Here is a 23565-nt window from a genome sequence, read left to right on the forward strand (position 1 = left end):
ACTAGTCAGGGTTGATTGGGGTGGGTGGGAATGGTGGAGCCCTGCTCTCCCATCCCAGAGTGGGGAGTTCATGCCCACCACTCTTCAGGAAGCCCTCACACACACACACACACACACACACACACACACACACACACACGCACACACAAACCAAATATCTCTCTTGTGACCCTGTCTTCCACTAAATCCTTGGGTTCACCCTACCTGAGTCTGAGCTGCCTGCCTGCCAGGCGATACAGTATTCCTGTGTTTTAGCTCAGGTGTGTGGTTGAGTTTCAAAACTCTAATTTTTAAGCTCTACCGGCTGACCCGTGCTGATCCTCTGGGGAGGGTATTGCTGCATGTGGTCAGTGCTAGCACCAAGGTTTGTTGCCCTTAGCAGGTGTCTTTGTTCTTATGCTAGGGAATAAGGCAGTATGTTAACACTGCCAGTTGTTTTGTCCCCAGAGAGGTCATGCCATCACTCCCCAATGCACTCCAAGCAGGGGAACTGTTTCACCCCTGCAGCCCACGGGATCATCAGCCTATGCTGCTTGCTACTGGATCTCTGCCCTCCGTCTCCACTGGAGCAATGCCAAGGCTCCCAGGCACCATCCACACTAGCCAGGTGTGGACCTCCAAAATTACAGATGTGCTCTGTTGCTTATAATAATTTGTGGTAGTCAGCCACTCCCCTTTTCCCAGTCAATGGTTTTAGGGAAGAGTTTTCGTATGCAATTACCTGTGCGCTCTGTCTCTCTCTCTCTTTCCCCCATGATCAAGCCTCCTTCCGTTCTGCAGCACCCCCAGTTCTTTTCTCCCCCAAATCAACTCTCCACAGCTCCTACCTTCAATGAAGTGACCATTTTCTACCTCTAGATATGCAGTTTTGTTCTCTCAGTTCTTAGATCGATTTCTTGGGTGTGCAAAATGATTTGATATTTATCTAGCTGTGTTTAAGGGACGAGGCAGGCTCAGGGTCCCCATACTCCTCTGCCATCTTAACTCTCCTCCCCATACTCCTCTGCCATCTTAACTCTCCTCCTCCCTGTCTTTTTGGTCAAAGACAATTTTATACCCCATCCCATTTTTTAATATATGTATTTACATTTATACATCTTTAGGGAATTACTTGGGAGATAGCAAGGAAATAATCTTGTCTCATCTTGGAGCCTCCAAAAAGTACACCTTGAAGCTCATCTTTCCTTTTTTACCTGCCTTATTGGTATACACTCAACATGCTGGGGTGAGTTAGCAGGGAGGTCATGGATTTTGGCCTCATCAGAACAGCAAGCGAGGGACTTTTTCCTGTACTGGATTTTTTTCTTTTCCAGTTTCTTTCTCAAGGATTTTGTGTGGCTTTGATTCCACCAACAGCAAAATCCCCACAAGAACAGTTCTTTCTCTGTTTTCTTCTAGTTGCTCATAGCAATTTTCTCTTCTATATTTGTTCTCAGTCTGTTCTATGTAAAGAAAAGGAAAAGTGCTCATGTTTATTTGAGATTGTTTTCCAAATTCGTTTATTATGCAGCTTATCAACATAAAAGACTGCATAAAATAAATATTTATGGCTTTAGTTAGAATAATAAATGAAAACCACATTGCCACTCAAGCATTGATATCTTTAAAAAAAAAAAAACCATGTATCCAATCTACAATTAACTGGTGTCTGAAGATCCTGAGTTTGGCATTACTCATCCCTTGTATCTTCTATACATTGTTTGCACCTAGCAATGCATCTCCCAAATTTTGTGAATTTAAAACTGAGTAGAAAGCAACAAGCTAGCTGAGAAAGTAAAGAACAACGTGTCAATTAGGTGAGAGCCCAGGAAACATAAATCTTAAGAGAGCCTAAGTATCTAGCAGAAATATTATCAGAATTAAGACCCCATGTTCTCTGCTGCCTGGCTCAGCATTTTCTCTGGGATGTGTCCCCGAACACTTCGCTGGGAGGGCTGATCATGACATTGATGCTTTGTCATGTGAAGACAAGCCTAGTTCAGATGGAAAATACTAAAAAGAATCCAGGCCAGAGACACACAAGCATTTCAAGCTGCTATCAGTGCTGTCAGTCCCTTCCTGATGTCAGTTTTCTCATGGATGAGCTTTTTAGTTTCTTGAGGAAAAGAGACAATCCGGAAGGGGGATGATCATCTGAGGGAGGTGGTCACAGGCTTCAACATTCATATAACACCCAGGTTCTCATAGTAATAGCACAGTGCCAACTCTATGGGTTATTATGACCTTGAGAGATGCATTTTATGCTCTGCTGAGATAAATCTGATTAGGCCAGGAGCTGGTAGAACATCATCTATTAGTCTCAGTACAGTAGGGAAAGGGGATCTGGAGATTTACCTGCTTATGTAACAATTTCCACTCATTCTCATTTTTGCTTTCCTCATCCCCCATAACTACCAAACTCATAACCAATTAAATATCATCAGGGAAGAAAATTCCTTGGTTTATATTTTACTAATAAGAGAACAGTCACTGAAGTCAAAGAGGTATGTGGAAAGAGGTCCACACAATCAAGAATCAGGTAAAACACGCTTTACAGTGGTTTTCTTCATATTAATTGTCCTTGGGATTTGTTCAGCGACTGAATCTACTACAAGTTTCATTCTATTTCTCTGTGTCCCTCATGTTGGGTCATTTGAAGAGGCTCCACAGTTCACTGATAAATTCTGAGCTTTAAATTGTTATTTCTTTATATTTTAAATGCTTTTAAATCTTTATTTCTGAGAGAGAGAGAGAGAGAGAGAGAGAGCGAGACAGAGAGAGGGAGGGAGAGAGAGAGAATAGGAGCAAGGGAGGAACAGAGAGAGAGGAAGACACAGAATCCAAAGCAGGTTCCAGGTTCTGAGCTGTCAGCACAAAGCCCAATATGGGGCTCGAACTCCTGAACCATGAGATCATGACCTGAGCCGAAGTCAGACCCTGAGCCACCCAGGTGCCCCTTCTCTTTGTATTTTAGACGGTACATTTTTCTTTGCTATGACTTTGAAGTCACTAGTCTTTTGTTTTCCAAAATGTAGTCAATTCTATATACAGTAGCTTTTATTGGTGCATTGTCTTTTATTTGTTGGTTGAGATATGCTATCTCTCCACTAATTTTTCAGAAAATTTCTTTTTTGTGTGTCAGTTTTTAAGTAGCCGTCTTAAAGTATTTGTGAGAGAATTCCAAGATATCTCTTGTAGCAGGCTAAGCATCTCTAAATCTCTTTTTCATGCCAGCTGCGATTTCCCTCTTCATTCCTATAGTGGGTAATTTTGGCGCCTAGCCTGAGTCTATCCGATGTTGTTTTATGGAACTGTGACTCTGGTTTAAACCCCAGGTGAAGTCGTTGTTGTTGCTATTGTCGTTGTGGTTCGGTTTCGTTTATCTGTTTGTTTATTTTGGCAGATACTTCGTCCAGTTGTGTGCAGGCTGCTAGTTTCAAACAATCTTCTGCGGAATGGGTTTTCTGTTTTAATTCCATTTCTAAACACTTTGCCCTGGTACTTACATTTGTCCTAAGTGGAAGCTACACAGCGATCTTCACAGGTCATATCTGGGATGTCAGCAGAAGTCACTTCCTCGGTTCTGTTCCCCACGTCTTTCCATCCTCCTTCTACCAGACACTTTACAATTGCAGCTCAGAGATGGTCCCAGAACTCAAACAGTTGGCATTGTTGCTTTCCCAGGCTTCTCCCTAATCACTCTTTCTCCCTCCCCAGTATCTCCCAAACCCTGGATCTTCCTTTTCTAAATTTTTTTAAATGTTTTATTTATTTTTGATACAGAGAGAGACAGAGCATGAGAGGCGGAGGGGCAGAGAGAGAAGGAGACACAGAACTGGAAGCAGGCTCCAGGCTCTGAGCTGGCTGTCAGCACAGAGCCTGATGCGGGGCTCGAACCCACGAACGTGAGATCTGCCCTGAGCCGAAGCCGGAGGCTTAACCGACTGAGCCACCCAGGCGCCCCTTCCTTTTCATCTTCTGGACAGAAACTTGGGACGTGGCTCCTCTCTGCTATGTACTTCCTTTGAAAGTGCTGATATCTGAGACAAGTCACACAAGGATAGAGATGATTGTCTTTTGGGCAAAATCCTAAAATGAGAAAAGTAAGTTCCAAAAGCCACCACGATTATCTCTCTCACTATGGAAGTATTTCCGTGGGCAGAACCATAGAAAAGGAGGAGAATAAACTTCAAAAGAAAAGAAAAAGAGGATAACTACTCTTGCTCTAAGCTTTAGAAGTCATCTTTCTCATATGTCAAGCCAGAACAATGGTGTGTTCCTGGATCTCTTTCTGTTTGAAGCTGGTGATTGGTGCTGGCTCCCAGCTACCTCGAGGAGAGGCTGCAGGGCTTGGAAAGAAAAATAGCATTGGTTGTATGTTACTTACAATGTCAATATCATTCCCAATCTGCCTAGTAGGATTTTTTTTCTAGAGACTCAAATAGCTCCTTATGCATTCTTTTCAGGCTCAAAGCAGCATTCATTGGAAGAATCATGGTGTCTTACTATGTCCTAAATGAGACTTGAGCCTGATAATAGTACTTCCAATCTGGGAAATTTTATCTGTCTGAAACAGGCATTAGAAAAAAGGGAAAGTTAAAAAAATTTTTTTTAACTTTCAAAAGAAAAAAATAGGAAGACATATTCCTAAAATGGCACTGTTTCTTCAGTGTTCCAGGATCACAGTGGTTGGTTTTATGGTGATCAGTGGGCAGAGTGAAGAGGAGCAAAGCTGAGTGAGAGGAAAGAACATGTGTTTATCGCCTAACAAATAAATCAAAGATAAAATGGAATGAGCCTGGATAATATAAAGCTTATAACAAATGACCCCCTGGGAACATAGAAATGTCCCATTATCAAACTTATATTTCCCTATTCTGACTCACTTCTCACTATATCATGTACCAGGGGCAGTGTAGCTTTATTCTTCATTTCTCAGGCTGAGATCTTAGGCCGAAGAGGGGCAAGTCACATGTTCATGAGCAGAATATGGAGAATGTCCTGGCCAGTGCTCCTTTTTCCTTCAAGAGGTTCGCTCACACCTGTGCACGTGACCCTCCATGTGGCACATGAGTAGGTGACTGGAGAGACTGATAAGATGGTGGGTTTCAATGTTTCACATACATCAGTGCAAACAAGTAGGGGAGGGATGGTGACAAGCCTTCTGCCGGGGGGAGTTCACCACCGAGCACCCACTCACAGCAGATGTTTCCACTGGTGGCAGAGGCAGCAGTGACACTTTTCTAACAGTATAGAGATCTTCAAAAGATACCCAGCAGAGAGCACAAAGCAAGGGCCCCAGGCCTGGGATAGTTCCAGAGACATAGTCATATTACAGCAAAAACACACAAGGTCCAGGAGCACATGGCCATGAGGGCAACAGGACATCATTATCTTCTGGACAAATCAGGCAAAAACATTCAAGTTCCTCACCTTCAGTAAATACATGCCAAAGTATTTGAGTCTTTTCAGCTAAGCTCTGCTGCCCAATGATGCAGAAGTATGTAGATTGAAGGGTCAGATCTGAGGGGCAAGGAGAGGCAGGTGCAGGAAGCATATTTGCATAAAGGCCACCCCCTCCTCTGAGGCAGGATGAAAACATAATAGAGGTATGAGGGATCCAGGCACAGGATCAGAGTCCTAGAACCAGTGGCATTTACACAGTGGTCCAAGTTTATGGGGGAAGTGAGACGAAAACCTTCCCTGTGTGCAGTGGTTCCCTCATTGCCTTGAAGATGCTTCCTCAGTCTTTCCCATATGCAGAGGGTGCTTCATGCAATATTGCCTTGAGAATTCACTTCTCTCTCAGCTCCTCTCCCTCTGACAATGTAATAAAATGGAACAAGTTTCCTGGTGAATTGTCTGAGTAAATGACAGTCTCCGTATGCTCCTTGACATATTCCTATTCTTCAGTGGCAAGAATAGAGGGACAAAGAGACCTGTACCCTGTATAATTTCCACAGTTCTCAGGGAAATCCTTGCTATAAATGACAGTCTCTCACTTGAGTTAGTCCAGTTTTGTATCATTTATTCAGAAATGACCTTGTCTTATTCAACTCAATGTCTTCCATACTCTAGCCAACATGACCCACCTTGGTGAGTTATTGTTCTACAGGTCAGTATTTAAGAAAACAGCAACTTAGTGTAAAGCTCAAAGCATAGATTAAGGAATAAGGACAAAAGAAATTTGTTGTTTTTCCAGTGCCCCTTCATCTTTGACTCCATATCCAGGGAAGTTCATCTGAGCAGGGGGATGTGGCATTGAGACTCTATGGTATGTGGAAACTCCCCTCTTCTCAGACCAATAAATCACTATCCTGGAGCTAGCCCCATCTCCCTGACAGGGTGAGCTCTTTCCAACATGGCTCCATTTTCCACTGGGGAAGAGCAGGCTTGTCTCCATTCTCCAGGGAACCCCCTTTTATCTGATCTTCATAAAGAACCAGCCTAAGGCCAACCTGGAATCCCAGTTTAAACAAATCACTAAATACTCATACAAAAATATGTGTCCAAGGATTCTTTACTCATTAATTAAACCTCGTTTAGACCACAGAAAACCCAAATTCCTCCCAGTTTGCCAGAACCTTCCTAGTTTTAGTTGTGAAACCACCATATCCCAGTAATGTCCTCACTCTGGGGCAAATCAGAATGTGTGGACAGCTTATCTGAGAATTCAGTCTCTCTCCTTATGTTATCTCTTTTACTTATTTTTCCAAATCATTTTCCAGTTACTTCCTCCCCCCCTCCCCACCTTGCAAAATGGTCAATACCTCCATGCTTTAGTCTTTTAGGTTGAAAATGTGCCATATATTGGCCACTAAACATCTGGTTCTCATCACAGTAGAAGGTATATCTGATTTTGAAAACACAGGATAAAGACCTGAGCCAATCCCTCATATTTGTGGAAGGCTGTTCAAAGACTGTACCTGCCTGTAGGATGTGTGTTCTTGTGGGGAAAACCTGTAGTATGCTGGGGGGCACTATCTGATTATTCTCTGTGGTATCTGATATAAGATTGCTTCTAGAGTGTAATTATATCAATGGGATCTTTACAAAGTATCTACATGAGCATAGGAGGGCAAGAGGCATCAATGCCTATTCTAGTATCTCTTCTTTTAGGATGACACCACAATTTCCTTCTGAGAAAGCAGTTAGTATGTTAATAATAAGGAACATTGCAAGGCAATCCTGAGCTTCTGTATTATGTGAACAGGATGGCTTCAGTAGGACTTATCTGGGGCTACCGTGCCCCTTAGTGTCTTCAGTATGTAGTCTCAAGCTGTAAAAACAGCCTCTGGGGTATTCTCAAATAGTGAAGGAATATACATTTAAATGTAAATATTTCTATGAAAAGATGAGAGATTATTTGCTATTTTAAAATTTCATGTAACCATTGGCCATGGTGGGGGGCACTTGTGGGGAGAAGCACTGGGTGTTATATGAAAACCAATTTGATAATAAGCTATTAAAAATAAAATAAAATAAAAATAAAAAGAATAAAAAAAGACATATTAGTTTCAAGTGAAGAGAGCTCACTTTTGATAGCGATGGTTTGAATTGTAGCTGTCCCAAAGATCTAAATCTCCACCATTGTCTTTCTGTACAGTGCAGAGACTCAGCACCTCTGGGCAATCATCATTATTGGGACATAGCATATCTATAATAAGGGCCAGTCATTTTCCATGGCTTCATTTCTTTTCCTTTTCTGTTTTTGCTACTTTTAAAATTGTTATTGTGTAAGAAATTATCCTCTTCAATTTGTCTTGCAAAATAAGATGCTAGGTATAGATTTATGTATATTTTAAAACTTATTTGCCTTGTTCTTACTGGAACTTCATGATATTGTGTATATGTTGCCATTTTGTCACCTTTGGATGACTGTCATTTTTTTGTGTGTGTGGAGCACCCTAGTGGGTTTGAGTCCTACGTGGGTGGGGCTCCAGGGTGACAGCTCAAAGCTTGGAGCTTTTTTCAGATTCTGTCCCCGTCTTTTCTTTGGTTTTCCAGTCAGGCTCTGCTTTGCTCTCAGTATTAAGCTAAAGAGTTTTTCCAAAACCGTAAATAAAAACTGTAGTGGGACAAAAAAAAAAAAACCCACCGAAAACAAGAATAAAATAAGGAATACAATACCCGGGAAGAAACACAGTACTGAACATTAAAAAATGCTAACGTACAGAACCATAAAACACCTTAAAACCTTATCAGAAAAATACTAAGCGTCCCCTTGAACAATGTGCTAGAAATCTTAACCTCAAAAAAGAGAACAGATCATATATATGACAGAAATAGGAAACTGAAAGCAAATAAACGTACTGAAAGAAAAGCCAATAAACTTTTTTTAAACCATGATCATCCCCCCAAGGGGGTGCACCCTTCCTGGAAGTACTGCAATACCAGGTCAATGCGTGGAGTGGACGGAGCAAGTTCCTATTCCATCTCCTAATTCCAAAAATCCATTTAATATATTGTCCTCGGATAAAAGATGTATCAGATATTAAACTGATAAAAACAGATACTACACTTGATCTTAGCCAAAAGGCTGAGAAGCGATGGATGACTGTCATTTTTATTGTTTGAACATCATGTGTTATTGTGTGGACACAAAATTCCAGAAGAATTTTAAATGAAACAGTGACTCCTCGTTTGGGAGGAGGAGCTGAATATGTTGCTGGTACTAACAGAATACAAAACATAAGGAGCCTGCTTTTTGTAAAGATCCAGGTTTACCTCCTGCTGGAAGTGCCTGGAGAGCTAGAATGTTCTCAGGAGGCCTCTCCACAGTAAGCTCAAGAGACAAGAATCTAATCTTCTGGGCTACTAACCCAATCTCAGATGCCCAGCTGATTGATTTCTGGAAAAAAAAAGCCAACTTGTAACCACATTGTTATCAAATAAAATAATAAATATTATTATCTAAGTTATGCCCAAAAGTATAGTACATGCAAATTTAAAGCACACAGGAATGATTGTGATTGGGCCAAAAACCAAAACTGTCATGTCATCTTATCCTTCTTCCCCAATGTCTGAAACCACCAGGAAGCTAATCTAATGTTGGCCAGGATGTCATCTCCTTTGTGCTCTTAGAAATATGTGTCATAGAGGTGTGAATAGTGGTATTAAAGGACTTTCTTCAGAACATCCACAAGGCATAGAATTCCTAGTCTGTTCTTGAGGGGATATTTCCCATCTGGCAGGGACCAGTCAGCCATGATTGGAATTTCCCCTATAAATCCTCTCAAATAGGAAACACAGTGGATCAAACATCTCTCTGTGGATGGAACACTTTACCTCAGGAAAGTGCACAGCTCTAAGATACGTTAGACTCTGTATAAAGAAGATTAAGACAAGAACATTTTGTGTCTCATATAATAGAGGAAGCACTTGGATGAGAGGTCCCTGGGACTGGGCCCTTTAGAGCAATCCTGACTCCAGTCCCTTCTACCAGATCCACAAACTGTGGAAAACTCTACTGTTTTTCTTTAGGTCATTCTCAATATTGACTGAGCAGAGATTTCCAGCCCTTACTCTGCTGCCTTTCCTGGGGCTTTGGATGCACCATTTGTGTAGCAAGGGCCTGGATTTGGAGAAGATCATGGTGTGGTTTACCCTGACATGTATGGAATCCCAAAGCTGATACCTCCTGAATCCTGTTAAAAGGGCACAACATCTGAGGGGTGACCCAGGTCTATTGTAACTCAGTAAGTCCTTTGTTTGAAAGGTCAACACACACCCCCAGGCTTCATGATCAGAACCTTGTGAGGAAGGGGACAGACAGATGCATGAGGACCCATCCTACTGAGGACAGGAGGAAGGAGGTAGGGGATGTAAAAAATAACCCCCAGTTCTGTCTTTGGTTCCTACAAAGGAAAGAGTGAATCTCTCCTAATTTCAGCCCTTCAGGAACTTGTCCCACCTTTGGCCCACACAGAATAAAGTGTAAGTACTGGAATTATTTGTCAACACTAAGGAACCTCCTACATTAGGATAAGGGACATGCCAAGAGTGGTTCCACTTCCTGGGCAATAACATGAGCTCTATTCTAGAAAATCCATGCCAAAGTGCTTTAATCCTTCAGCTAAGTTTTGCTGTCCTGGATGCAGAAGTACCTAGAATGAAGGGTCAGATCAGAGGGAGTGAGAAGAGGAAGGTGTAGGAATCACATTGGCATGGAAACTCCTTTCTCCTCTGAGACAAGGGCAGTGGGAAGGGAGGTCTGGGGAAGCCAGGCCCAAGGTTAGGATCTCAGAGGGCAGTGCTTTTTTGGACATCTCCAGCATGGTTTTGACTCTGGTCCTTCTCACCTTCCTCACTCAGGGCACAGGTGAGGCCTCCATGGAAGGGACCATAGGGACATTGGCCTGATCATTTGCCTTCTTTACACAGTTTCTTTGAGGTCTCAGCACTGAAATTAGCAGAGTGTGCCCTTCTTTTCATGTCCCTGGGCCTGGTCTTCCCTGGCTCAACCAGCCTCCCTCAGTGTTCAGGACTCTGGGACAGACTATTACCATATCTATGGTGGAAGCGGCAGTGACACTGGGAATTATATTGAAATCTCCTGGTACCAAGTGCCCAGAATGGCCCCCAAATTCCTGATTTACTGTACTAATACTTGGCCTTCAGGAATCCCTGATCACTTTTATGGCTCCAAGTCTGGCATTACAGCCTGTCTGACCATCTCTGGACTCCAGACTATGGAGGAGGCTGATTGTCACTGATGTTCATGTCTGGTAGTGGCACTTTCCACAGTGGTCCAGCTTTATGGAGGAGTGAGACCTGACCTTTGCTCTCAGGCTCAGACTTTGCTCTGAAGCTGCTTTCCCAACCTGTGCGGTGGAGGGTGTGTGTGTGTATGTGCTTCATGCAACATGGCTTTGAGATCAATTCTCTCTGAGCAGCTCCCCTCCATCACCATAACATCCAAAGGCAACACTCCTTCTGGTGTTTGCCTTGAATATAATGAAGGCTTCCTCTCTGCCTTTGTCCACTGGTCCCAGAATGGGACTCTTCTTTTTTTCAACTCAGCAACAAAGAAATGAAAAAAATGTGTTCCTGTTAACATGGATATCTCTCTAAAATGGCTCCTTCTCATCCACAGAGAAATATTTGATGGGTGTGTCCCTCTTTCCTCAGGAAGGCCAAAGCATCTGTTTTTCCTGATGAGCCAACCCAATGTCTAGTTGGAGTTCTAGTTACAATGAATTGCTAATTATGTAACAGAAAATAATAAATTTAATAATTAATAAGTATATCTATGAATTGTTTGAACAACTGAATGGAGTTAGGCTTAGGCATCAGAAAACCTGGACTGTGACCAACTCTTCCTATGTCACCAGAATTTTCCAAGTTTTAACACTGGAAGTGCCATGTCCTTGCAACAACCTCATTCTCAGGTGCAGAATCAGGAAGGATTGTCACTGAAATGGTTAATTTTTTGTGTCAACCGAAGAGGGTCACAGGGTCCCCAGATTAAATATTATTTCTGGATGTCCATATGAGGATATTCATGGCTGAGATTAGTATTTGAATTTCTGCATTCAATACATCATATTGTGTGCAAGGGCCAATTTTGCCTTCTTTTGTGGCAGTCAAGCTTATTATTTCTGTCATGTGTAATTGCATGGGCACAGTACTCCAGAAGAATTTTACATGAGCCCTTTACCCCTTTATAATCAGGGTCCCTGATGGAACAGATGCCAGGAAGCTCCTCATGAAGGTTAGTGTTTGGTTTCTTGCAGGAAGCATCTGGTTACCTGGAGTCTTCCACAGGAAGTCTCTCTGTACTAATCCCAAGAGATAAGGATTCACACTACTGGGCTATAAAAGTAGTTTCTTTCTTTCTTTTTTTTTTTATTTATTGCTCTTTATTTAAAAACATAGCCAGATGTATCTTGGTGTTCATATTGTCTGGTTGTTATTCAGTTTAAAAATTAAACTTTGAAAAGTATATAATTAGCAACAGTTTAATGAAACCATAGCACCTATAGGATTCTCAAATGGATACAATATAAAACCTGTAAAAGATATAAGGTAGAACACGTTTTAATACTGGTACAGCGGCAACAGCAGCTTTACAAATGTTTATTACATAGGATCTCTATAACAATTTTTATGACCCTTTATTCCACAAGAATGATCAAATCATCAAAAATTTTTTTTAATTTTAGAGAAAGAGAGAGAGAGAGAGGGCATAAGCTGGGGAGAGGGGCAGAGGGAGAGAGAGAGAAACTGAAGCAGGCTCCACCCTCAATGCCAAGCTTGACATGCGGCATGATCCTACAACCCTGGGATCATGACCTGAGCTGAAATCGAGTTGGATCCTCAACAGACTGAGCCACCCAGGTGCTCATCAAGTCATTTCAATTAAATGAAATCAGTACATGCTGGTTTGTCAATATAAGCATTATAAGTGCCCCATACAATACTGTTACAAAGACTCAAATGTTTCATTCTCAATGATCATTCCCTTTATTCTTACATAATATAAATGTAGCTATCATTTTTTTTCTAACTAGAAGCAGGTATGTTTCTTAATTTTACTACCTGCTTAATTTTCATTCACAAATGTGTTGTAAATGTAAATATGGGTCTCATAAGAACAAAACATCACGCTCAGGTCTGCTTTCCAGTCTGGTGACACAACACTCTATTTGGCATCTCAAAGCAATATTTATCTGTGGAAATATGGGCACTTCTGGGAAATAGCTAACATATCCTTTTTAGCCTATGCTAGCCAGGGTACATATATTTCAAGGATATCACCTGTGTAGCTACTTCGTGTCAGGCTAGAAAGTTCAGGGAAGATCTAAAACCCCTGGTTCCCCATCCATGGGCAGCTGCTACCCTTATTCTTGGAACTGTAGGGGGCATTATCAGCATCAGAGCTAATCCTTGCCTTCAGTCACAGGAACTCACTCTAATGAAAGTTCCCCTTCCTCTTTGATACCTAACACATTAGTTATGGGGTTCCTACTTGTGCCCAATGCTAAGTAGACATGTCTGACAAGCTGGGGGCTTCCAGAAATACTTGGCAACTGTGCAGGGGACTGACTGATGAGGCTACCAGATAAAATATAGAATGCCAGTTAAATCTGAACTTCAGATAAATGATGAATACTTTTTGTAGTAGAAATATCTCCCATGAAATGTCTGGGACACCCTTATGCTAAAATAAACTATTCATTGTTTAACACAACATATTTATATTTTAAAGTTATTAGTTGTTTATCTGAAATTCAAATTTGTTATATATTTGTAGTTGCTAAATCTGGCAACCCTGGAGCAGCAGGAAAGAACAAAAATCCAATGAGGTGTACATTATTACTGTTATTAAAACAATAGGCTGTTGAGGACAGGAATTAGGTCTCTCTTCCCTAACTGATTTATGATAAGGTCATCATCCATTTACCATGTTATTATTATCTCAAACGTACATATCATTACCTAGACAAATATCTAAATAACATGGTACTTGAATCTTTAAAACATACAAACAATAGTCTCAGATTCCAAGCTACTCTTTGCCCAACCACACTTTTCTTTCTTCCTTTTCCTGAGGCCACAATGCTGATAATTCCATGCTCTCAGCCAGCCCCATATTGTTCTGAAGCTCTTGGAAACACCTGTCATATGGTATGAGTGGTGACATGAAAAGAGTGTCACCAGAGCATCTCTATTCCATGGAACTCCTGAAAGGATCCATCAGCCCTGATCCGTTTTTCTCTAAACCCACCTCCTTCTAAGACAACACACTAGATCAACCTCTCTCTGTGGAGGAAGAGATTTTGCCACAGCAAGGCACACCGCTCTGAGGTCAGGTCACCAATCGTGCACAAAAAGGCAAGACAGAACATGCTAGGTCCCCTGTGCCACATGGATTTGCCCTGGTGAGAAGTCCATGGAGCTGGACCCCTGAGGCTAATCTTGACTGAAGTTCCTGGAGGCTCAAGCACTAGGCTCTTTCTCTTAATTTCAATGAGGTATTTTTCCATCCTGATTCAATTCTCTTTCACGCATTATTCTTGTTTTCTAACCATTTTGAGAGTTCCATCATTTTCTAATAGCCCTTCTGTTCTCAACCTCATAACTACTGGGGTTGTATTCACTTAAGATATGATTCTTCCTCACCTCTGAATAGACATCCACCTCACATACATTTATCTCTGTGACATGGCCTTCCTGGGATAAGCAAGATTAATCTGGGAGGGAGAATCTGGGCCACTTGATTTTTCCAGGGCCATATTTCATGGGAAGGAAGTAAAGGACAAAAGGAAAGCATCTTAAATTGCATCAGAAGGGGTCAGGGGGCCTTGGAGGGCTTGGAGAAAGGGCAGGAGAAGGAGAAAACCTGGAGTTTCTTGTTTTCTCTCAGTGCCTCTCTTGGTGCTTGGCACTTCTCATCTGAGGCCACCTGGGGGCAGTGAGGGCCTGAATTTGGGAAGGGCAATTTTTGTTGTTCAGTCCTAATAGTGGCTTCTGGAAATACTGCTAAGTGGTACATGAGGGAAGGAGTGTCTAATATCTGTTGTGTCCCAATAATTCCTTTTCTGGAAGTGCCAGTAAACATCTCCTAACTTCAAACCATTGCAGAGCAGGTCAGAGAGTGATGCTTGAAAAACCAAGAAACTGAGGGGTACCAGGATGGACTTGAGAACAAAATCCCCAGCTCTGCCAGTGCTCCTCCTGGGAAGAGGAGTAACTGAATCTCCTCTAATCTCTAAGATTATCTAACTTCAAACTCTTCTAATCTCAACCAACCTGGAGTGCTCTTCTTACCCTCCTCACACACAGCAAAGGGGTCCAGATTCTTTTCCATCCCTACCAAGACTTCCCCAGTTGGAATGTAAAAGCCATCAAAATCTGGGTTGAATTTCCAGTCTCTGGCATGGGTTCACTCTGTCATGATTCAGAAAATCAATGTCAAAGCATTTTCAAATCTGGACAGCTAAGCTCTGCTGCCCAGGGATGGAAAAGTATGTAGAATAAAGGGTCAGGTGAGAGTCAGTGAAGAGAGGCAGGTGCAGGAAGCAGATTTGCATGAACGCCCCTCCTTCCCCCGAGACAGGGGAGAAGGGATAAGAGAGGTCTTGGGGAGCCAGGCACAGGGTTGGGATCTCAGAAGGCTGTGCTCTTGGGGTATCTCTGCCATGGCCTGGGCTCTGGTCCTCTTCACTCTCCTCACTCAGAACATAGGTGAGGCCTCCATGGAAGGGACCACAGGGACATCTGGGCTGATCCTTTGTCTGCTCCTCAGACTTATCTGGGCCCCCAGCACTGAACTTACTAGAATATGTTCTTCTTCTTTTTAGGTTCCTGGGCCCAGTCTTCCCTGAATCAGCCTCCCTCTGTGTCTGGGAATCCAGGAAGCACAGTCACCCTCTCCTGCACTGGCACCAGCAATGACATTGGGAAATATAATTATGTCTCCTGGTACCAACAGCTTGAAGGCACATCCCCCAAACTCCTGATTTATAACGTAAATACCCGGCCCTCAGGGATCCCTGGTCGCTTCTCTGGCTCCAAGTCTGGCAACACAGCCTCGTTGACCATCTCTGGGCTCCAGAATGAAGATGACGCTGATTATTACTGTTCCTCATATGCTGGTAGTTACAGTTACACAGTGGTTTAAGTTTATGGGGAAGTGAGACAAAAACCTTCCCTATACTCACAGGCTCTGTCCCTCCCAGTGCAGAGGGGCTTCATGCAGCATGATCTTGAGAATTCAGTTCTAACTGCTCCTCTTTCTTTGCAAGATAAAGTAAAATGAAACACACTCTGCCAAGTTGTCTGGGAAATGACAGAGCCTATTTGCTTTTGTGATGTGGTCCTGGAAAGTGACTCTTTCTAACTCTGCAAAGGTTGGAACTTCCAACCAAGAGAAGCCTATGCAGTGCACTTTCTGCAGTTCCCAGGGAATCCTCACTTTAAATGGCTCCATTTCACATACCAGAGCAGCCTGGATTGGAATCAGTTTTCCAGAATTGTCATTTTCTTAGAACCAGTTGGAAACCCAGTTTCCAACCTGCCCTTTTTAGTGTTAGTGGTTTCATTGAGTTATATTTAGATATCATAAAACTCACCTATTTAAAAAAATGGCCTTGACTTGCGTTTTCCGAGCCGAGCAGAGTGGCGCAGCGGAAGCGTGCTAGGCCCATAACCCAGAGATAAAAAAAATGGCCTTGAAGGGGGAGAGGGAGGGAGGGGGGTGATGGTCATGGTGGGGGGCACTTGTGAGGAGAAGCACTGGGTGTTATATGGAAACCAATTTGACAATAAACTATTAAAAAAATAATAAAAATAAAAACATAAAATTAGAAAAAAATGGCCTTGAGTTTATTTTCCAAATTGTGAGAACATCACCACCATCACATTTCAATTGTCCTCAGAAGAAATTCTATAGCTATTGGTATTCATCTCCCACTTCCCACCAATTCACCCAACTCCTAGCAATCGATCATCTACATTTTGTCTCCATAGGTTTGCTTAGTCTGGACTTTTCATAGAAATGGAGTTGCACAAATGGTATCTTTTGAGAATGACTTCTTTCACTAAGAATAATATTTTCAAGTTACATCCATGTTGTAGCATGTACTAGTATTTAGTTCCTTTTACTGCCAAAATATATCCTACTGTATGGATAAATCACATTTAAGAATTGAAATATAAGACATTTTTCACTCCTTTCCACCTTGCCCTAGTCAACATGAGCCTCCTTGGTGAGCTATTCTTCTGCATGTCAGTGACTGAAGTAATGGCACCCAAGAAAAGATCTGAAGACATAGCTGAGGGAATGAGAATAAAGGAAAGTGAATTTTTCCAATGTCTCTTCCTTTTTTATCCTTCATACAAGGAACCTGAATAGGGGAAAATATGATTAGAGACTCTGTGATAGGTAGAATCTTCCCTCTCCTGAAATCAATGAGCCCCTGCCCTAGAGCATGTGGACTGTAGAAGAAAACCAAACCAGGAGGCATCACAATCCCAGACTCTAGCCTCTACTACAAAGCTGTTATCATCAAGACAGTACGGTACTGGCACAAAAACAAACACATAGACCAATGGAGTAGAATAGAGAACCCAGAATTGGACCCACAAATGTATAGCCAATTAATCTTTGACAAAACAGGAAGAGTATCCAATGGAAAAAAGACAGTCTCTTCAACAGGTGGTATTGGGAGAGATGGACAGCAACATGTAGAAAAATGAAATTAGACCACTTTCTTATACCAGTCACAAAAATAAACTCAAAATAGTTTTTTTTAATATTTAGTTTTGATAGTTATTTATATACTCTATACACTATTTGTTGTATATATAGGTTGCAAATATTTTCTATTGTTTATTTCATCATCTTTAGAAAATTTTGCAGTGGAATATTTTAATTTTTATAAGATTCAATTTATTAAACTTTTCTTTTACAAATAATGGCATCAAAAAATTCTTGCCTGGCCCCGGATACTGATGATTTTCTCCTACATGTTTTTCTAACACATGAGACAGACAAACAAACAGAAAATTGCCTCAAAGCTGCATGACCAATTCACTGTGTCTGATGATGGAATTCTGGCCTCTTACTCAACAGCATGACCAATGTCTCTACAAGCCTTGGTTTCATTCAGTCCAAGCCCTACCACCATGGATGAACTCCTCACTACAATGGATGACTGAGGTGTTCTTGACAAGTCCAGAGAGGGAGCCCCAGACAAAGGCTGAAATGTATGTGCATGTGCCAGAAGGAGGTGGTCAGTGCTTTCACACTGAACCTGAGAGAGTTCTGGGGAACTTGAGTACAAGACTTGGTGTTAGGAATCTATTAAGCAGCAGCTGTTCTCTGTTCAACAGGGAGCCATTCAAGAAGACCACAAAGAAGGAAGTAGATTTGCATGAGTACAGCCCCTTCCTGAGGATAAGAGAGGCACTGATGACCCATTCCCAGCTATGGATTCAGAGGTAGAGCCTGGGGCATCTCCACCATGGCCTGAACTCCTCTTCTGCTCCCCCTCCTCATTCTCTGCACAGGTGCCTCTCCCTGCAGCTCAGCCCCCAAAGATACCAGGGATCAGCCTGACCTTGACTTCCAGCTCAGAACAGAGGATGTGCTTCAGGGTATATGCTTTCTGAAAATAAGACCTTCATCATCAGATGCACTCTCCTCTCTTTCATGTTCTTTGGCAGCTTCTGAACTGACTCAGCCATCTGTGGTGTTCCTAGCCTTGGAACAGACAGCCAGTATTACCTGCCAGGAAGACATCTTTGAAAGACGTTATTCTAGCTGGTATCAGCAGAAACCAAGCCAGGGCCCTGCACTGGTCATATATGGTGATGACCCCCACTCTCAGGGATCCCTCATTGATTTTCTGGCCCCAATTCAGGGGATGCAACAACTCTGACCATCAGTGAGGCCCCAGCTGACAACAAGGCTGACTATTACTGTCAAGCATATGACAGCAGTGGTGATGCTCACAGTGACACAGGCAGATGGGGAAATGAGACACAAACCCCTTATGCTTCTGTGTTACATTTTCCTTTAGTCCCAGGAGAATTATGAACAGCAGTGAGCAGGTGTGGCTCAAGTCCTAAGACTTCCCTCCCCACTCTGCCCTCCAGGCCAGCTATGTACAAGGTGGATCAGGAGTTCATTTAGGGCTGGTAGGGCCAGGCTGTTTTCCTGTCTATCCCTAAGTTTGGGAAAAAGGACCTGAGTAGAACAGACAGAGGGAGACATGCACCTAGTAGTAATTGGCCATGGATGTGCATCAGCCCAATTTTCCTAGATTAATCCTCCCAAATCCCCAGCTCATCTGACTTCCTGAAGCCCTAGATATTATGGAGCCTTGAGTTCTGAATAGAGCAAACAGTCTGGTAGCAGACATTGGTATCTACCAAGGCCTTCTCATGGATGACCCACCCACTGCCCACTCACACCTACTGGGAATCCCAAGCAGTCCACATCTGGGCCCTCATTGGGAATTGCTATTCTGGGGGACTGTCTCCTGCAAGACTATGCTGCATCTCAGATAATGGTTCAGATCCAATAACTGCCTGGAGCCAAGATCCCAAGTCTCTGGCTCAATAAAGAATGACTTGCAAGGCCTCCCAGCTAAGCCCTCAATTGTAATTACATTCCCAGTCTCGCCATTTACATTTTAGGGCATCACTCCAAAACCCATCTGCACGGGATTGTCCATCAGATTGGCCATGCTTCTGGAGAGCCCAAAATTAAAAAAAAAAGGTGGGGGGTTGTAGGGAAGAGCAGTGAAGATCTGCACAGAAAGAACACTCTGGAAATCTGCAGATATTCTTCAGCATTCCAGACCACATGCATGGGAAGAAACTTACTGAGATCAATAAAAGAATAACCCAGACATCAGAGAAACATTGGCAGTGCACTTAGACAACACAATCAAAAAAGTCCTTGTTCCCATCTGTAATAGTGGAAACATCCCTGAATTGGGGACACCAGGTTAACTAGTCAGAAAAACGTTGCTTCAGTACTGGGGAAACTAGCATAACACTAAATGCTGCTCTGTCTTTTTCGGTCTAAGGGGCGAAACCTAATGGAAGACCATGGGAGGGGAAGGGGGAAAGAAAGTTGGGGAAAGAGAGGGATACAAAACCTGAGAGACTACTGAATACTAAAAATGAACCCAGGGTTAAAGGGGGAGGAATAGGGGGAAGAGAGGTGGTGGTAATGGAGGAGGGCACTTGTGGGGAAGAGCACTCGGTGTTATATGGAAAGCAATTTTACAATAAACTATTTTTTAAAAATTGCTGCTCTGGTTACACCTAAAGCAGTGTGAAAGGAAGTTGAAAAGGGGTCAGACTGTTTCCATTAACTTTACTGAAGGTAGAAGAAATGTCAAAAATAGAAATACAAAGATATTATGCACTATGCAAAGAAACATTCACAAAGGCTAGCATTCTATCAAACTTTCCAAAGAGGAAATACGAAAGTATGTATCAAAATAAACCAAGGGAGAGAGAGACAGAGAGAGAGAAATAATTCAAATTGACCCTGAAATTCCACTGATGATAGAATTTACAGTTGAGGATGCAAAATACATTTTTATAACTATATACCATTTGTACATGAAAGGTGAGGACTGATTGAATATGCCAAGCAGAGACATGGAAAACATAATAAAAAAATAACCAAATCAAACTTCTAGGAATTAAAACCACAGTGTCTGGCAAAAGTCATTCTTGCTGGATTGACAGCATATTAAACACTACAAAAGAAATGATTAGTGAACAAGTGATATAGTAATTAAGAATATAGACAGAGGTGAAACTACAGAGGAAAAAACGTTGAAGACAGAAGAGCAGAAGCATTAGTATGTTAAACAACCACTTCAAGGAGACTAATAGGAATGTACTTTGAGTTCTTGGTGCAGGAGAGATTTGGAGGGAGGAAATGGAAAGAGAAAATATTTGAAGAAATATTGGCTGAAAATCTTTCAAATTTGGTGAAAACTTTAAGCCCATAGGTTTAAGAAGGTCACCAAGCTCATGTATGTGAAATATGAAACACACACACAAATACATACACATAACACAGCTGCTTGAACCAGTGATAAGAGACAATTATCAAAACATCCAAAGAGCAGAGACACATGCCACACAGAGATAGGTAGAGTGATAAGAGCAGATTTCTCATTAGAAGTGATGCAACACAGTGTTGCCATATATTAGAAAAGTAAACAACAAATCAGAACAAAGCCTGTCCTCTTTGAACTCTTACTTACTGAAAATCTCTGTCATTGAGGAAAGCCAAGTAAACCTTTCTCAGACATTCAAAAACTTACAGAACTGATCACCAGCAGACTTTCAGTACAAGAATGGTCAAAGGACACCCCTCAGACAGAAGGAAAGTGAACCACATAATTTTGAGAATTGACAAAAAGAAATGAAAAGCATCAGATATGGTAGCTACATAGATAAATATAGAAACATTTTATTATGTTATAGTCTCTAAAAGACAATTCACTAGTTAAACAAAAACAAATAACAATGCCATGGTTTATGATGTACATTAAAGCAAAATATATGAACATGTTAGTACAGAGATTTGGGAGGAAGAAGAACATATTAAAATGTTCTTGTACTATCTGTGAAGTGGCATACTGTCACTAGAAGGTAGGCTTTGATAAGTTAGATGTACCTTAGATGCTACGGCAATTATTAAAATAAAACCTTTTAAATAATAGTTATAGCTAATAACAGAGATAATATGAAATCACAAAAGTATATTCAGTTAATTTTAAAATTAAAGACCAGGGGCGCCTGGGTGGCTCAGTCGGTTAAGCCTCCGATTTCGGCTCAGGTCAGATCTCACATTCGTGGGTTCGAGCCCCGCGTCAGGCTCTGTGCTGACAGCTAGCTCAGGGCCTGGAGCCTGCTTTCGGTTCTGTGTCTCCTTCTCTCTCTGCCCCTCCCCCTCTCATGCTCTGTCTCTCTCTGTATAAAAAAAAAATTAAATTAAATTAAAGACCAAAAGGGAAGGAGGAACAATGAACATTTAAGACCTCCTGTCCCTGAATCAAATGTTGTCTGTATCTTTCAGAGGGTCCAGGCCAGCCCCATGGCCAAGCTCCTAAAAGATCATAGAGGGAGCCAAGGACAGACCCCAAAGAGGGTTGTTTGACACAGTCATCATGTGGTCAGATCCCAGGAAGGTGACTGATTCCAGACCTTGGAGGCTAAGAATAGCTTTCTCACCTCACAGCTGTGGCATAAGCTGAAGGTTCCCATCTACATCCTAAGTCATATGTTCTGATCTCACAATGGGGTAACCATTAGGAGTCCCAGAAGGGGAGGAAATTTGCATAACTACTAAGAATCACTGACCCAAGCATCTGGAAGGGAATAAGAGAGGCTAAGTGGAGCCCAACAGTGATGTGGGTCTAAGAAGGCAGAGCTCTGCGCATCTCTACCATGGCCTGGACCCCTCTCCTGCTCCCCTTCCTCACTCTCTGCTCAGGTGCTGCCCTTGGGACCCTGTCCACACTCTCAGGCCTGAAAGACCTGAGCTGAGTTTGTGCCAAACACTGACTCAGCCCTGACACAGCCACAGAATCGGGCACTGGGGAATTAGCCCCTGGACCTCATACTAACCTGTCCTCTTTTGTCTTTTCAGTCTCCGTGGTCTCCAGTGGGCTGACTCAGCTGCCCTCAGTGACAGTGTCCCTGGGACAGATGGCTACAATCACCTGTTCTGGACTGGAGGGTAGTTATGCACACTGGTACCAACAGAAGCCAGGCCAAGCCCCCATGCTGGTCATTTATGAGGATAGTGAGCGGCCCACAGGGATTCCTGACAGATTCTCTGGCTCCAACTCGGGAAACGAAGCCACTCTGACCATCACTGGGGCCCAGGCTGAGGATGAGGCAGACTATTACTGTCAGTCCTATGACAGCAGTAGTGATGCTCACAGTGACACAGGAAGATGGGGAAGTGAGACACAAACCCATCTGTGTCATAGTCTCCTCCAGCCCCAGGAGGGGCTGTGCACAAAGCAATCAGTAGGTCTGTTCCAGGTCACCAAATCTGAGGTCTGGAGTCTGTCCCTTTTCCTTACCACTCACCAGGCAGACTCTGCACAGTGTGAATCAGCTGGGGATTTGTACACAGTTATTAGAACTAGATTTCCTCCGTTACAGTGGGTGAAGGAATGCCCAAGTGTTGAGGAGCAGATATGGAAGACATTTTTCAAAGACCAGCTCCTTTAAAACTTTCATAATGAAATCTTTTGAAATTTAAAAATACACTGAATAGATTGACAGCAGATAGGAATCTGCAAAAGAAGAGAAGAGTGAGTTTGATGTCAAGCAATTAAAACTATTCGAAACAAAACACAGAAGAAAACACCTAATAGAATGAATATAAGCTCAGTGCTTGTAGGACAACTTCAGGCCACCCAGAGAGTGCATAGGGGAGGAACAGAGGGAGAGAACAGAAAGAAACTTTTGGTTAATAAAACACATGGGAGGAAATAATCTACAAAAAATTTTCAAATTTGGTGAAATCCATAAATGAGTATATTCAAGAGTCTAAGGAAAGCTTGGACACAGGGGACATGAAAGACACACAGCACACATCGTGATGAAATTGTTACAAACGAGTGATGCAGACACTCTCACAGCCAGAGAGGAGAATTGTTGCCTATAGAGGTATCAGCTTCATGGTGGGAGCACGTTGCTCATTACAGCCATGTAAGCAAGAGAACAGGTGAGCAATGTCTTCACAATCCTAATAGAAAATACGTGTCAACTTCGGCTTTTACCCAGGGAAAATCTCATTGAATAGGGAAGACAAACTAAAGCTTTCTCAAACTTCAGACCTCTCATAACTGATCACCCATAGACTCTCAGCACAAGCAACAGTAAAGGACACCTCTTGGACAGAAGGAAAGGGTGACAGAAGGAAAGAGGAATATACACAAAGATAGAAAAAGCACCCAATAGGGACACCTGTGTGGCTCAGTTGGTTTAGCCTCCAATTTTGGCTCAGCTCATGAACTCATGGTTCCTGAGTCAGAGCCCCACATCAGGCTCTGTGCTGACAGCTCAGAGTCTGGAGCCTTGCTTCAG

General features: G+C 42.4%; 1 protein-coding gene, 1 long non-coding RNA gene, 1 other non-coding gene and 1 gene segment (V, D, J or C); 2 read left to right on the forward strand and 2 right to left on the reverse strand.

Annotated features, from left to right (window-relative positions):
- The window catches only part of LOC115277666, an 869742-nt gene that overhangs the window by 639046 nt on the left and 207131 nt on the right, over nt 1-23565 (forward strand). The window contains 2 exon segments of the V gene segment in view: nt 15059-15168; nt 15285-15591. Of these exon segments, the coding sequence occupies nt 15123-15168; nt 15285-15591 (353 nt within the window).
- LOC115277665 (immunoglobulin lambda-1 light chain-like) overlaps nt 1-23565 on the forward strand; it is a 653789-nt gene that overhangs the window by 449245 nt on the left and 180979 nt on the right. The gene's annotated exons all lie outside the window — the stretch shown is intronic.
- Nucleotides 1181-22373, reverse strand: LOC115277686. Its single transcript, XR_003902477.1, has 3 exons — nt 22090-22373; nt 8707-8830; nt 1181-1442 (listed from the first exon to the last, which is right to left on the reverse strand). It is a non-coding gene; the product is annotated as an uncharacterized LOC115277686 (long non-coding RNA).
- Nucleotides 8340-8530, reverse strand: LOC115278596. Its single transcript, XR_003902999.1, has one exon. It is a non-coding gene; the product is annotated as a U2 spliceosomal RNA (small nuclear RNA).

The sequence above is a fragment of the Suricata suricatta genome, chromosome 14, assembly GCF_006229205.1.
Source record: "Suricata suricatta isolate VVHF042 chromosome 14, meerkat_22Aug2017_6uvM2_HiC, whole genome shotgun sequence".
NCBI classification, from domain to species: Eukaryota; Metazoa; Chordata; class Mammalia; order Carnivora; family Herpestidae; genus Suricata; species Suricata suricatta.